Source organism: Bombina bombina, chromosome 7 (assembly GCF_027579735.1).
Source record: "Bombina bombina isolate aBomBom1 chromosome 7, aBomBom1.pri, whole genome shotgun sequence".
Taxonomy (NCBI): Eukaryota; Metazoa; Chordata; class Amphibia; order Anura; family Bombinatoridae; genus Bombina; species Bombina bombina.
The window spans coordinates 286528092-286544959 of NC_069505.1; the positions used below are offsets into that span (position 1 = coordinate 286528092).

At 39.7% G+C, this 16868-nt stretch overlaps 1 protein-coding gene across 3 annotated transcripts in view; it reads left to right on the top strand.

Annotated features, from left to right (window-relative positions):
• KBTBD12 (kelch repeat and BTB domain containing 12) overlaps positions 1-16868 on the top strand; it is a 247290-nt gene that overhangs the window by 91674 nt on the left and 138748 nt on the right. For all 3 annotated transcript variants that reach the window (XM_053720829.1, XM_053720831.1, XM_053720830.1), the window contains exon 4: positions 3630-3780. In XM_053720829.1, the coding sequence (XP_053576804.1) occupies positions 3630-3780 (151 nt within the window). The remainder of the gene's footprint in view (positions 1-3629; positions 3781-16868) is intronic.

Sequence of the window (16868 nt, forward strand, 5' to 3'; positions counted from 1 at the left end):
AACTTACTTAGCAAATGTTTTTTATTTATTTGTGCAATTTTGGATTGTAACTTCAGTGTGGTAGTAGTTGTATGGTGGGGCTAGGGGTCCATAAAAACAATTTTTTTTTAGCAGCAGTGTATTTATGATTGTTTGACAATGCTGTAGAAATTCTATATTTAAAACCATGCAGAAATGTTTCCTCCTCAATACACAAATGGTAGATGCCCTTTTGGCAGATATGCATTTTATATATATATTACATTCCAGTTTACTGCCCCTTTATGCAAGGACTTTCCAGATGAAAGGAGGCATTTTATCTAAGATTTTTACATCTGCATACAATTTTATACTCTCAGACTAAGATTGCTCAGTGTTTGAAATGAGACAGGTTAACTTAAAACTGTTCAGTTTACACTAGAGCTGACTTAGTTTTGAAATACATACCAACAAGCCTAAATCCTGCATTTAACCAGATCTAATGGTATGAGTACCACAGCTTATGGTCCCACCAAGACCATATAGAGTACAGCATTTTCAAAATCCATAAGTACAGCTGACAGATTGGAAAATTTGTACACTATATTTGAAGTGGTGCTCTTGGTTGGGGAAAATGGGGAAAAAAACAAACAAACATATGTCAACCATTTAAAGGTACTTTTCTTCATCTAGCCATCTACCCAGCTCATTAATGTACAATTTTGAATTCACAGAATTATTTTTGTTTGCACATTTACAAATATGATTCTTTAAAAAGTTATCTCTTAATTTTTGCATTTTTTTTTATCATGCATATCACACATTGTTGATTTAGGGGATACAAGGTGCATAAATTTTTCCTCCTGTGAGTGTTTCTGTGGGTGTCTGTGTTTATGTCTTTGTGCTTTGGTTTGTGTCTCTATGTGTATGTATTTTTTATCTGTGGGTCTCTCTGTGAGGGTGGGTGTGTATGTCTTTGTGCATTTTCTGTGGGTGTCTCTGTGAGGGTGTGTGTGTGTGTGTATGTATGTATGTCTGTGTTTTCTGTGGGTATCTCTGTGAGGGTGTGTGTATGTTTTTGTGTGTTTTCTGTGGATATCTCAGTGAGGGTGTGTGTATGTATGTCTTTCTGTGTTTTTCATGTGGTTGTCTCTGTGTGTGTGTGTGTGTGTGTATGTCTTTGTGTGTTTTCTGAGGCTGTCTCTGTCGGTGTTTCCTTGGGTGTATGTGCAAGTTTGATTTTGTGTGTGTGTGTCCATTGTCTGTTCCTTTTTAGGACATTTTGACCTTACTACTAATTATTCGCATCTTTCTACAGACTTTGAGACTAACAAGACCTTTCCGGAAGTAACCAATCCGCCATTTAACCTTTAAATTATTGTTTAGGCAGTTCAGGGCCCTTGCTTTCAGCCACTGCATGCTGTTGTCATAATTTAGTTGTCATCTTCCTTTACAAAAAGATAATCAGAACTCCATATTTTGTTTTCTAAATCTCCTTTTTTTACAAAACTGTAGTATACCTCATTACTTGTCAGGTCAATGTAAACAAGTGCTGAGTGTCTGTTTGGGTGTCTGTGTCTGAGTGTGTTTCTCTGCGTGTCTGCTAGAGTGTCTGTATGTGAATCCTTATGTGTGAGTGTGTTTGTGTGTTTCAGTGTATGAGTGTGTCTGTGTGTGTATATTACTAACTTTACAACATTTCCAAGTTTAAATAGACAATTAAGAATAAAGTGCATATATGTTTTAGTCACTTGGTCAAAAATTGCACATGTCAAAGGAGGGGGGGGGGGGGGCCTGATCAATGGTTGAGTCAGGGGCCCCAAAATTTCTAGTGGCAGCCCTGCATGTGACTTTGCGTGTATAGGATTATTACACTCATGTGACTTTGCATGTATATGATTATTACACACATGTGACTGTTACACTCATGTGACTTTGCATGTATATGATTATTAGACTGATGTGACTTTGCATGTATAGGATTATTACACTCATGTCACTTTGCATGTATATGATTATTACACACATGTGACTGTTGCACTCATGTGACTTTGCATGTATATGATTATTACACACATGTGACTGTTGCACTCATGTGACTTTGCATGTATATGATTATTACACACATGTGACTGTTGCACTCATGTGACTGCATGTATATGATTATTACACACATGTGACTGTTACACTCATGTGACTTTGCATGTATATGATTATTACACACATGTGACTGTATGTATATGATTATTACACACATGTGACTGTTGCACTCATGTGCCTTTGCATGTACAGGTAGCCCTCAGTTTACGCCGGGGTTAGGTTCCAGAAGGAATGGTTGTAAATCGAAACCGTTGTAAATTGAAACCCAGTTTATAATGTAAGTCAATGGGAAGTGAGGGAGTTAGGTTCCAGGACCCTCTCAAAATTGTCATAAGTAACATCTAATACATTATTTTTGAAGCTTTGAAATGAAGACTCTAAATGCTAAACGGCATTATAAACCTAATAAAATAATCACACAACACAGAATATATAATTAAACTAAGTTAAATGAACAAAAACATTTGCTAAACAGCATTATAAACCACACAACACAGACTTCACTTGCATTTTTCTGCAAACAGTTCTTTCTATGCATTCCAATCTGGACTGATTTATAGACAGGAATATCTTGTTCCTTTTAAATCTGCTCGATAGCTCAGGTCTGGTTAAACTGATTAATTTCAGCTTGCTTGGCTTTGCTGCAACACAAGTGGATATCTCCACCTACTGGCTATTTTAATCAATGCACTGCTTCTGAATGCTTTTCAATAGCAGTCACATGACTGGAAAAAAAGGTTGTTATTCTGAAACAGTGTAAATTGAACCGTTGTAAACTGAGGGCCACCTGTATATGATTATTACACACATGTGACTGTTGCACTCATGTGACTTTGCATGTATATGATTATTACACTCATGTGACTTTGCATGTAAATGATTATTACACACATGTGACTGTTGCACTCATGTGACTGCATGTATATGATTATTACACACATGTGACTGTTACACTCATATGACTTTGCATGTATATGATTATTACACACATGTGACTGTTACACTCATATGACTTTGCATGTATATGATTATTACACACATGTGACTGTTGCACTCATGTGACTTTGCATGTAAATGATTATTACACACATGTGACTGTTGCACTCATGTGACTGCATGTATATGATTATTACACACATGTGACTATTGCACTCATGTGACTTTGCATGTATATGATTACTGCACACATGTGACTGTTACACTCATGTGACTGCATGTATATGATTATTACACACATGTGACTTTGCATGTATATGATTATTACACACATGTGACTGTTACACTCATGTGACTGCATGTATATAATTATTACATACATGTGACTGTTACACTCATGTGACTGCATGTATATAATTATTACATACATGTGACTGTTACACTCATGTGACTGCATGTATATAATTATTACATACATGTGACTGTTACACTCATGTGACTTTGCATGTATATGATTACTGCACACATGAGACTGTTACACACATATAACTATTGCCTGCATTGTGACTTTGCATGTATATGATTATTACAGTACACACTCATGACTGTCACTTACACGTGGTGTTACTATACAGACAGATCACCCAGATGATGAACCTGACCGCTTAAGCAACCGGTTGATACAGTATGACCCTGTTCAAGACAAATGGATCCAATTGGCACCAATGCAATATTCTAAATATCGATTCAGTGCGGCTGTGGTCAACAGCGAAATCTATGTCCTCGGTGAGTAATCCTATTTGTAGATTACAAACGGCAGGTCAGCTTTATACAGTGTAGCGTGTTACATATACAGCATTAAATACTGAGCATCTGAAGACAATGTGACCAAACTCTAGATATACAGGAACAGCAATATGATGAAAGATATAGAGATGTTGCAGAAATGGTGAATAGAGGTTCTGTATTACAATAAATATATATCTAGTGATTGTCATACAGTCATTATCATTACTGAAGCAAAAACCTACGCATTCTCCAAGATGTACTGGACACAAAATGTAAGAGGATACTGTGTGCGTCACCTTAGCAGCTGGGAAACTGACCCGAAGACATTTGTGCCTAGAAACAGGAAAGTAAAATGCCAGTTCACCATCACAAGCATAAGGACAAGCAGCACTATCTATAAGGGACACTATCTGTATCAGTATGGGACACTATCTGTATCAGTATGGGACACTATCTGTATCAGTATGGGACACTATCTGTATCAGAAAGGGACACCATCTGTATTAGTATGGGACACTATCTGTATCAGTATGGGACACTAGCTGTATCAGTATGGGACACTATCTGTATCAGTATGGGACACTATCTGTATCAGTATGGGACACTAGCTGTATCAGTATGGGACACTATCTGTATCAGTAAGGGACACTATCTGTATCAGTATGGGACACTATCTGTATCAGTAAGGGACACAATCTGTATCAGTATGGGACACTAGCTGTATCAGTAAGGGACACTAGCTGTATCAGTAAGGGACACTATCTGTATCAGTATGGGACACTATCTGTATCAGTAAGGGACACAATCTGTATCAGTATGGGACACTATCTGTATCAGTATGGGACACTATCTGTATCAGTATGGGACACTATCTGTATCAGTATGGGACACTATCTGTATCAGTATGGGACACTATCTGTATCAGTATGGGACACTATCTGTATCAGTATGGGACACTATCTGTATCAGTATGGGACACTATCTGTATCAGTATGGGACACTATTTGTATCAGTATGGGACACTATCTGTATCAGTATGGGACACTATCTGTATCAGTATGGGACACTATCTGTATCAGTATGGGACACTAGCTGTATCAGTATGGGACACTAGCTGTATCAGTAAGGGACACTATCTGTATCAGTAAGGGACACTATCTGTATCAGTAAGGGACACTATCTGTATCAGTAAGGGACACTATCTGTATCAGTATGGGACACTATCTGTATCAGTAAGGGACACAATCTGTATCAGTATGGGACACTAGCTGTATCAGTAAGGGACACTATCTGTATCAGTATGGGACACTATCTGTATCAGTAAGGGACACAATCTGTATCAGTATGGGACACTATCTGTATCAGTATGGGACACTATCTGTATCAGTATGGGACACTATCTGTATCAGTATGGGACACTATCTGTATCAGTATGGGACACTATCTGTATCAGTATGGGACACTATCTGTATCAGTATGGGACACTATCTGTATCAGTAAGGGACACAATCTGTATCAGTATGGGACACTATCTGTATCAGTATGGGACACTATCTGTATCAGTATGGGGCACTATCTGTATCAGTATGGGACACTATCTGTATCAGTATGGGACACTATCTGTATCAGTATGGGACACTATCTGTATCAGTATGCGACACTATCTGTATCAGTATGGGACACTATCTGTATCAGTATGGGACACTATCTGTATCAGTATGGGACACTATCTGTATCAGTATGGGACTCTATCTGTATCAGTATGGGACACTATCTGTATCAGTATGGGACACTAGCTGTATCAGTATGGGACACTATCTGTATCAGTAAGGGACACTATCTGTATCAGTAAGGGACACTATCTGTATCAGTAAGGGACACTATCTGTATCAGTAAGGGACACTATCTGTATCAGTATGGGACACTATCTGTATCAGTAAGGGACACAATCTGTATCAGTATGGGACACTAGCTGTATCAGTAAGGGACACTATCTGTATCAGTATGGGACACTATCTGTATCAGTAAGGGACACAATCTGTATCAGTATGGGACACTATCTGTATCAGTATGGGACACTATCTGTATCAGTATGGGACACTATCTGTATCAGTATGGGACACTATCTGTATCAGTATGGGACACTATCTGTATCAGTATGGGACACTAGCTGTATCAGTATGGGACACTAGCTGTATCAGTAAGGGACACTATCTGTATCAGTAAGGGACACTATCTGTATCAGTAAGGGACACTATCTGTATCAGTATGGGACACTATCTGTATCAGTAAGGGACACAATCTGTATCAGTATGGGACACTATCTGTATCAGTATGGGACACTATCTGTATCAGTATGGGACACTATCTGTATCAGTATGGGACACTATCTGTATCAGTATGGGACACTATCTGTATCAGTATGGGACACTAGCTGTATCAGTATGGGACACTAGCTGTATCAGTAAGGGACACTATCTGTATCAGTAAGGGACACTATCTGTATCAGTAAGGGACACTATCTGTATCAGTATGGGACACTATCTGTATCAGTAAGGGACACAATCTGTATCAGTATGGGACACTAGCTGTATCAGTAAGGGACACAATCTGTATCAGTATGGGACACTAGCTGTATCAGTAAGGGACGCTAGCTGTATCAGTAAGGGACGCTAGCTGTATCAGTAAGGGACGCTAGCTGTATCAGTAAGGGACGCTAACTGGATCAGTAAGGGACGCTAACTGGATCAGTAAGGGACGCTAGCTGGATCAGTAAGAGTTGGATGCTACTCAATTACAATTTAGAGTAAAAAAAAAAAAATAACGCCCCATTTCAATCCCTTTCAAGTTTGCATGTGACTTTGATTTTTTTTCAGGTAAAAGAGCTGATTACTTTGGGGCAATGCCCCGCAAAAGGCCCTTTTAAGGGCTATTTGTAATTTAGTATAGGGTAGGGCTTTTTATTATTTTGGGGGGCTTTTTATTTTATTAGGGGGATTAGATTAGGTATAATTAGTTTATAAAACTTGTAATTATTTTATTATTTTCTGTAATTTAGTGGGGGTTTTTTCGTACTTTAGATAATTTTTTTAAATTGTAATTAATTGTGTTTAGTTTAGGGAATTTATTTAATTATAGTGTAGTGTTAGGTGTAATTGTAACATAGGTTAGGTTTTATTTTACAGGTAAATTTATCTTTATTTTAACTAGGTAGTTATTAAATAGTTAATAACTATTTAATAACTATTGTACCTAGTTAAAATAAATACAGACTTGCCTGTAAAATAAAAATTAATCCTAAAATAGCTACAATGTAACTATTAGTTATATTGTAGCTATCTTAGGGTTTATTTTATGGGTAAGTATTTAGTTTTAACTAGGAATCATTTAGTTAATGGTAGTTATTTTATTTAGATTTATTTAAATTATATTTAAGTTATGGGGGTGTTAGGGTTAGGGTTAGACTTAGATTTAGGGGTTAATAACTTTAATATAGTGGCGGCGATCTTGGGGGCGGCAAATTAGGGGTTAATAAGTGTAGGTAGGTTGCGGCGACATTGGGGGTGGCAGATTAGGGGTTAATAAATATAATGTAGGTGTCAGCGATGTTGGGGGCAGCAGATTAGGGGTTCATAAGTATAATGTAGGTGGCGGCTGTGTCCGGAGCGGCAGATTAGGGGTTAATAATATAATGTAGGTTGCAGCGATGTCGGGGCGGCAGATTAGGGGTTAATAAGTGTAAGATTAGGGGTGTTTAGACTCGGGGTTCATGTTAGGGTGTTAGGTGTAGACATGAATGTATTTTCCCCATAGGAATCAATGGGGCTGCGTTAGGAGCTTTACGCTGCTTTTTTGCAGGTGTTAGGCTTTTTTTCAGCCGGCTCTCCCCCATTGATTCCTATGGGGAAATCGTGCACGAGCGTAAGCAGCGGTGGTATTGAGTTGAGATGTGGAGCTAAATTTTGCTCTACGCTCACTTTTTTGCGGCTAACGCCGGGTTTGTAAAAACCCGTAATACCAGCGTTATCTGTAGGTGAGCGGTGAGGGAAAACTGCTTGTTAGCACCGCACAGCATTACCGACACAACTTGTAATCTAGCCGTTATTTCTCTTGTTAAGTGTATCCAGTCCACGGATCATCCATTACTTATGGGATATTAACTCCTCCCCAACAGGAAGTGCAAGAGGATTCACCCAGCAGAGCTGCTATATAGCTCCTCCCCTAACTGCCATTACCAGTCATTCTCTTGCACCCAACGAATAGATAGGATGTGTGAGAGGACTGTGGTGATTATACTTAGTTTCATACCTTCAATCAAAAGTTTGTTATTTTATAATAGCACCGGAGTGTGTTATTCCTTCTCTGGTAGAATTTGAAGAAGAATCTACCTGAGTTTTTCTATGATTTTAGCCGGAGTAGTTAAGATCATATTGCTGTTTCTCGGCCATCTGAGGAGAGGTAAACTTCAGATCAGGGGACAGCGGGCAGATTAATCTGCAAAGAGGTATGTAGCAGCTTATTATTTTCTGACAATGGAATTGATGAGAAAATTCTGCCATACCGATATAATGTAAACTCAGCCTTAAATGCAGTAGCAGCAACTGGTATCAGGCTGTCATGTATGTATATTTTACACTTCAGTATTCTGGGGAATGGCACTTCACTGGAATTATACTGTATGCATAAAACTTTAGCCTAATTTGCAGGGACTAGCAACAGGCTTTTTAATAACACTCAATTTATTAATGTTAAACGTTTTTTGCTGGCATGTAAAATCGTTTAATTTTCTGAGGTACTGGGTGAAAAAATGTTTTGGGCACTATTTTTTTCCACTTGGCAGTCGTTTTATTTAATTTATGACAGTTTACTGATCTCTCTCACTGTTATGTGTGAGGGGGAGGGGCCTTTTTTGGTGCTTTTGCTACGCATCAAAAAATTCAGTCAGAAGTTTATTGTCTTCCCTGCATGATCCGGTTCATCTCTACAGAACTCAGGGGTCTTCAAAACTTGTTTTGAGGGAGGTAATCACTCACAGCAGAGCTGTGAGATTGTAGTTGACTGTGATAAAAAAACGTTTATTTCTGTATTTTTTTTTTTTTTTTTTTTTCTGCTATCAGGGTTAGTTATCCTTTGCTAATGGGAGCAATCCTTTGCTAAAATTGTGTTTTTTACAAAGATTTGATGCTATAACTTTTCAGTTTATTAATTTTCAACTGTCATAACTTTTTCTGTGCTTCTTATAGGCACAGTACGTTTTCATATTATAGTAAATTACTTGAAAAGTATTTCCAAGTTGCTAGTTTATTTGCTAGTGTGTTAAACATGTCTGATTCAGAGGAAGATATCTGTGCTATATGTGCTAAAGCCAAAGTGGAGCCCAATAGAAATTTATGTACTAACTGTATTGATGCTACTTTAAATAAAAGTCAATCTGTACAAATTGAACATATTTCACCAAACAACGAGGGGAGAGTTATGCCGACTAACTCGCCTCACGTGTCAGTACCTGCATCTCCCGCTCGGGAGGTGCGTGATATTGTAGGGCCGAGTACATCTGGGCGGCCATTACAAATCACATTACAGGATATGGCTACTGTTATGACTGAAGTTTTGGCTAAATTACCAGAACTAAGAGGTAAGCGTGATCACTCTGGGGTGAGAACAGAGTGCGCTGATAATATTAGGGCCATGTCAGACACTGCGTCACAATTTGCAGAACATGAGGACAGAGAGCTTCATTCTGCGGGTGACGGTTCTGATCCAAACAAACTGGATTCAGATATTTCAAATTTTAAATTTAAGCTGGAAAACCTCCGTGTATTACTAGGGGAGGTGTTAGCGGCTCTGAATGATTGTAACACAGTTGCAATACCAGAGAAAATGTGTAGGTTGGATAAATATTTTGCGGTACCGGCGAGTACTGACGTTTTTCCTATACCTAAGAGACTTACTGAAATTGTTACTAAGGAGTGGGATAGACCCGGTGTGCCGTTCTCACCCCCTCCGATATTTAGAAAGATGTTTCCAATAGACGCCACCACACGGGACTTATGGCAAACGGTCCCTAAGGTGGAGGGAGCAGTTTCTACTTTAGCTAAGCGTACCACTATCCCGGTGGAGGATAGCTGTGCCTTTTCAGATCCAATGGATAAAAAGTTAGAGGGTTACCTTAAGAAAATGTTTGTTCAACAAGGTTTTATATTGCAACCTCTTGCATGCATTGCGCCTGTCACGGCTGCAGCAGCATTTTGGTTTGAGTCTCTGGAAGAGACACTTGAATCAGCTCCATTAGATGAGATTACACACAAGCTTAAAGCCCTTAAGTTAGCTAACTCATTTATTTCAGATGCTGTAGTACATTTAACTAAACTTACGGCTAAGAATTCCGGATTCGCCATTCAGGCACGCAGAGCACTGTGGCTAAAATCCTGGTCAGCTGACGTTACTTCTAAATCTAAATTGCTTAATTTACCTTTCAAAGGGCAGACCTTATTCGGGCCCGGGTTGAAAGAAATTATCGCTGACATTACAGGAGGTAAAGGCCATGCCCTGCCTCAAGACAGAGCCAAACCTAAGGCTAGACAGTCTAATTTTCGTTCCTTTCGTAATTTCAAAGCAGGAGCAGCATCAACTTCCTCTGCACCAAAACAGGAAGGAGCTGTTGCTCGCTACAAACAAGGCTGGAGACCTAACCAGTCCTGGAACAAGGGCAAGCAGGCCAGGAAACCTGCTGCTGCCCCTAAGACAGCATGAATCGAGGGCCCCCGATCCGGGAACGGATCTAGTGGGGGGCAGACTTTCTCTCTTCGCCCAGGCTTGGGCAAGAGATGTCCAGGATCCCTGGGCGTTAGAGATCATATCTCAGGGATACCTTCTAGACTTCAAATTCTCTCCCCCAAGAGGGAGATTTCATCTGTCAAGGTTGTCAACAAACCAAATAAAGAAAGAGGCGTTTCTACGCTGCGTACAAGATCTTTTATTAATGGGAGTGATCCATCCGGTTCCGCGGTCGGAACAAGGACAAGGGTTTTACTCAAATCTGTTTGTGGTTCCCAAAAAAGAGGGAACTTTCAGGCCAATCTTGGATTTAAAGATCCTAAACAAATTCCTAAGAGTTCCATCGTTCAAAATGGAAACTATTCGGACAATTTTACCCATGATCCAAAAGGGTCAGTACATGACCACAGTGGATTTAAAGGATGCTTACCTTCACATACCGATTCACAAAGATCATTACCGGTATCTAAGGTTTGCCTTTCTAGACAGGCATTACCAGTTTGTAGCTCTTCCATTCGGATTGGCTACGGCTCCGAGAATCTTCACAAAGGTTCTGGGTGCTCTTCTGGCGGTACTAAGACCGCGAGGAATTGCGGTAGCTCCGTACCTAGACGACATTCTGATACAAGCTTCAAGCTTTCAAACTGCCAAGTCTCATACAGAGTTAGTACTGGCATTTCTAAGGTCGCATGGATGGAAGGTGAACGAAAAGAAGAGTTCTCTCTTTCCACTCACAAGAGTTCCCTTCTTGGGGACTCTTATAGATTCTGTAGAAATGAAGATTTACCTGACAGAAGACAGGTTAACAAAGCTTCAAAATGCATGCCGTGTCCTTCATTCCATTCAACACCCGTCAGTAGCTCAATGCATGGAGGTGATCGGCTTAATGGTAGTAGCAATGGACATAGTACCCTTTGCACGCCTACATCTCAGACCGCTGCAATTGTGCATGCTAAGTCAGTGGAATGGGGATTACTCAGACTTGTCCCCTACTCTGAATCTGGATCAAGAGACCAGAAATTCTCTTCTATGGTGGCTTTCTCGGCCACATCTGTCCAGGGGGATGCCATTCAGCAGGCCGGACTGGACAATTGTAACAACAGACGCCAGCCTACTAGGTTGGGGCGCTGTCTGGAATTCTCTGAAGGCTCAGGGACAATGGAATCAGGAGGAGAGTCTCCTACCAATAAACATTCTAGAATTGAGAGCAGTTCTCAATGCCCTTCTGGCTTGGCCCCAGTTAACAACTCGGGGGTTCATCAGGTTTCAGTCGGACAACATCACGACTGTAGCTTACATCAACCATCAGGGAGGGACAAGAAGCTCCCTAGCAATGATGGAAGTATCAAAGATAATTCGCTGGGCAGAGTCTCACTCTTGCCACCTGTCAGCAATCCACATCCCGGGAGTGGAGAACTGGGAGGCGGATTTCTTAAGTCGTCAGACTTTTCATCCGGGGGAGTGGGAACTTCATCCGGAGGTCTTTGCCCAAATACTTCGACGTTGGGGCAAACCAGAGATAGATCTCATGGCGTCTCGACAGAACGCCAAGCTTCCTCGTTACGGGTCCAGATCCAGGGATCCGGGAGCGGTTCTGATAGATGCTTTGACAGCACCTTGGACCTTCGGGATGGCTTATGTGTTTCCACCCTTCCCGATGCTTCCTCGATTGATTGCCAGAATCAAACAGGAGAGAGCATCAGTGATTCTAATAGCGCCTGCATGGCCACCCAGGACTTGGTATGCAGATCTAGTGGACATGTCATCCTGTCCACCTTGGTTGCTACCTCTGAAACAGGACCTTCTGATCCAGGGTCCCTTCAAACATCAAAATCTAATTTCTCTGAAGCTGACTGCTTGGAAATTGAACGCTTGATTTTATCAAAACGTGGTTTTTCTGAGTCAGTTATTGATACCTTAATACAGGCTAGGAAGCCTGTTACCAGAAAGATTTACCATAAGATATGGCGCAAATACTTATATTGGTGCGAATCCAAGAGTTACTCATGGAGTAAGGTTAGGATTCCGAGGATATTGTCTTTTCTACATGAAGGTTTAGAAAAGGGTTTATCCACTAGTTCCTTAAAGGGACAGATTTCAGCTCTGTCCATTCTTTTACACAAACGTCTGTCAGAAGTTCCGGACGTTCAAGCTTTTTGTCAGGCTTTAGCTAGGATCAAGCCTGTGTTTAAAACTGTTGCTCCACCATGGAGTTTGAACTTAGTTCTTAATGTTTTACAGGGGGTTCCGTTTGAACCCCTTCATTCCATTGATATCAAGTTGTTATCTTGGAAAGTTCTGTTTTTAATGGCGATTTCCTCGGCTCGAAGAGTCTCTGAGTTATCTGCCTTACATTGTGATTCTCCTTATCTGATTTTTCATTCAGACAAGGTAGTTCTGCGTACTAAACCTGGGTTCCTACCTAAGGTGGTCACTAACAGGAATATCAATCAAGAGATTGTGGTTCCATCTTTGTGTCCTAATCCTTCTTCGAAAAAGGAACGTCTGCTACACAATCTAGATGTAGTCCGTGCCCTGAAATTTTATCTACAGGCAACTAAGGATTTTCGACAAACGTCTTCCCTGTTTGTCGTTTATTCTGGTCAGAGGAGAGGTCAAAAAGCTTCGGCTACCTCTCTCTCCTTTTGGCTTCGTAGCATAATACGGTTAGCCTATGAGACTGCTGGACAGCAGCCTCCTGAAAGAATTACAGCACATTCTACTAGAGCTGTGGCTTCCACTTGGGCCTTTAAGAATGAGGCTTCTGTTGAACAGATTTGCAAGGCTGCAACTTGGTCTTCTCTTCATACTTTTTCCAAATTTTACAAATTTGACACTTTTGCTTCTTCGGAGGCTGTTTTTGGGAGAAAGGTTCTTCAGGCAGTGGTTCCTTCCGTATAAAGAGCCTGCCTGTCCCTCCCGTCATCCGTGTACTTTAGCTTTGGTATTGGTATCCCATAAGTAATGGATGATCCGTGGACTGGATACACTTAACAAGAGAAAACATAATTTATGCTTACCTGATAAATTTATTTCTCTTGTAGTGTATCCAGTCCACGGCCCGCCCTGTCACTTTAAGGCAGGTAATTTTTCCATTAAACTACAGTCACCACTGCACCCTATGGTTTTCCTTTCTCTGCATGTTTTCGGTCGAATGACTGGTAATGGCAGTTAGGGGAGGAGCTATATAGCAGCTCTGCTGGGTGAATCCTCTTGCACTTCCTGTTGGGGAGGAGTTAATATCCCATAAGTAATGGATGATCCGTGGACTGGATACACTACAAGAGAAATAAATTTATCAGGTAAGCATAAATTATGTTTTTTGATGATATAGGATTGAAACCCTTCAGTATAGTCAGTAAAATTGTTCAGGAAGAAGCATATTGCCTCGATTCCTTTGTCATGAGGAATAGAGGAGTACAAGGACACAGCGGCCACTGTAAGCCATAAATATCCCTCTTTCCATTTTACATCATTAATAATATTCAAAATGTGTTTGGTGTCTTTTACATATGATGGTGAGAACAGAACGATCAGTTGAAAAATTGAATCCAACCACTGCGAGAGGTTGGCCAACAAGGACTCCACCTCACTAACTTTTGGGTGGCCCTGTACATTTGAAGTGGATTTGTGAACTTTCGGAAGGTGGTGGAACAAGGGCATCTTGGGATGGTCCACATTAAGATAATCCATAATGGCTCTGTCAATATACCCCTGATCCAGCCCTTTGTCCAAGATATGGCCTAGTTCTTCCCTAAACAAAATGTTAGGATTCCTATTTAGAACCAGATAATCATTGCTATTAGATAACTGTCTCAATGCTTCATCAATGTATTGGGATTTATTCATCACCACATTTGTACCACCCTTGTCAGCAGGTCTTATTACTAGGCATGCATTGTCCTGTAAAGATTTTAAGACTTTCCTTTCTGGGAGTGTTAAGTTGTGACTAGTCCTGTTCATATTATCCGTTAGAGCTACCAAGTCCGTCTCCACCCTATTCAAGAATGTTTCAATCACATTACCTATGCTTTGGATAGGGTAAAATCGAGATTTATCCTTGAAAGACCACCCCTAGCAGTATCATTTGCTGCTATTTGCAGTTCTTGTAAAAAGATCAAATCACAGGTCTCACTGAAATTATATGTATCTTGCATCACAGTTGAGGTGGCTCTCACTTGGATATCGGTCTCTATTTCCTTATTGCCTTGCCCAGAAAAGTGTTTCCTTAATGTGATATTTCTAATAAGTCTGTTCAGGTCAATAATTGTTTGAAATAAGTCAAAATTTGTGGTGGGGGAAAAGGTCAAACCATAAAATAGAACCTTGGTTTCAACTGGTGTTAGTGTGATGTTAGACAGATTTATTACATTACTCATTTGTACTTGCTCAGGGGACGAGCTGATATCTGTTCTGTGTATTTTGTGTGTTATCGTTGACCCCTCCCTATTTCTTTGGTCCAATGGAAAAACTTGATCCAAATTTGCCTGATCAGATCTAGACATAACCAGTCCCTGTGTGTTCTGGTGTATTGGAACATTAGATAACAGTATATTTGGTAACTTTGTTGCTAGTAATATAATTTACTTGATTCTTCGATCTAACTGAAGGACTTTAGGTATTGTTTGTACATTATCGTTTACTTTTAGAATGCCTCCCTATACACGGCCTGACTCCTCATTACCTGAGGCCCTTTCATCATATATCCTACCTCACTGTCTGAAAATGTGACAGATTTGGAGTTAGACCTGTTACCCCTTTGTCTGCGATTCCTGCGTCTAGCATTGCCTGTTTGCTGATTCTGATTCCTCCTAACCAAACCCCTTTGTTTCCTGTTCCAAATATAAACAGTGTTAGAAGAATAGTCTGTTTTATCTCTTAAGTATTTAGTATGTTTGTTTTCCATTATAGACGATTTACCTAGTGCAACGGAATCTTTTAATAAGCCATTGAATCTGGCAAAGTTAGGGTCACTACTCCTTTTATTCAGCTCACACTGTAAATCGTCTATTTCTTTCCTGATGTTTACAAGACAAGTATTTTGATAGTCAATTTACAATAACATTAAGCGGGTGAACAGTCTGATAATACTGTGTTCCAAGAATTAATAAAGTAATTATCATTATCATCCACCTCAAAGGGGGGAAATTTGTATAGACGTAACCCTCTTGGAATCAGTCCAACTTTAATGTATTGGTCAAATGTCCAAATATCCCACTGAATATAAATATTATGTATAGTCCTTAAATTATCTAAGAAAAATAATAAATTATTATTTATTATTCTGTCTTGTATACTTTATAACAGAGTTTATATCTGATGTTTGATTTATGTAATAAGTTGAATCTGTTATTGGAATATATTATGTTGTTAATAACAATTATATATAGTAGGCCGGTAAAATAAAATTATTTCTGTTTTCACAAACATTTATTTTATTTTTTAAATATACTTTGCTCTCTTAGTATCCTTTGTTGAAAAGCATACTGAGGTAGGTTCATCAGCAGCAATGCCCTTCTGGGAACGAGCAGGTGAGCTATTTAAGACAATAGATAATAAACAGTCAGTCATGTTATCAGGGGGCTGGAAGAAGGTTCCTAGATACAAGGTAATCACAGAGGTAAAAAGTATATTAATATAACTGTGTTGGTTATGCAAAACTAGGGAATGGGTAATAAAGGGATTATCTATCTTTTTTAACAATAACAATTCTATGGTAGACTTTCCCTTTAAGACCGCTGCTCCTTAACTTGTCTGCCTGCTCTGAGGCGGCGGACAGCAATACGATTGGCTGCAAATCTGCAAGGGGAGGCATTGCGCAAGCAGTTCGCCAGAACTGCTTGTGCAATGATAAATGCCGTTAGTGTATGCTGTCTGCATTTATCGATGTAGGGCGGACATGATCGCTACATCGGATCATGTCCGCCAGACACATAAATCCAAGGAGTAAAACTGGCCTTTTCGGCATGTCTCATGGTATTCCAGGGCAAGTTTATGTTTTGCATGTGCAATACACTCTGAAATGGTCACAGAGGTCACAGACTCCATTTTATAGGTATATATCAATATATGGTATGAGATGTATATATCAATATATGGTATTATAGGTATATAGCAATATATGGTATTATAGGTATATATTATTGTTGATTGGAAACTGAGATCAGTTACACAGGTTTTTACATAAGTCCCCAAAAAAGTGTTTTGAAAACCGCACTTTACAGTATCTAGGACCTCATGTTGCCATCTTATTACAGTAATAGTTTCTCTTGTTAAGTGTATCCAGTCCACGGATCATCCATTACTTG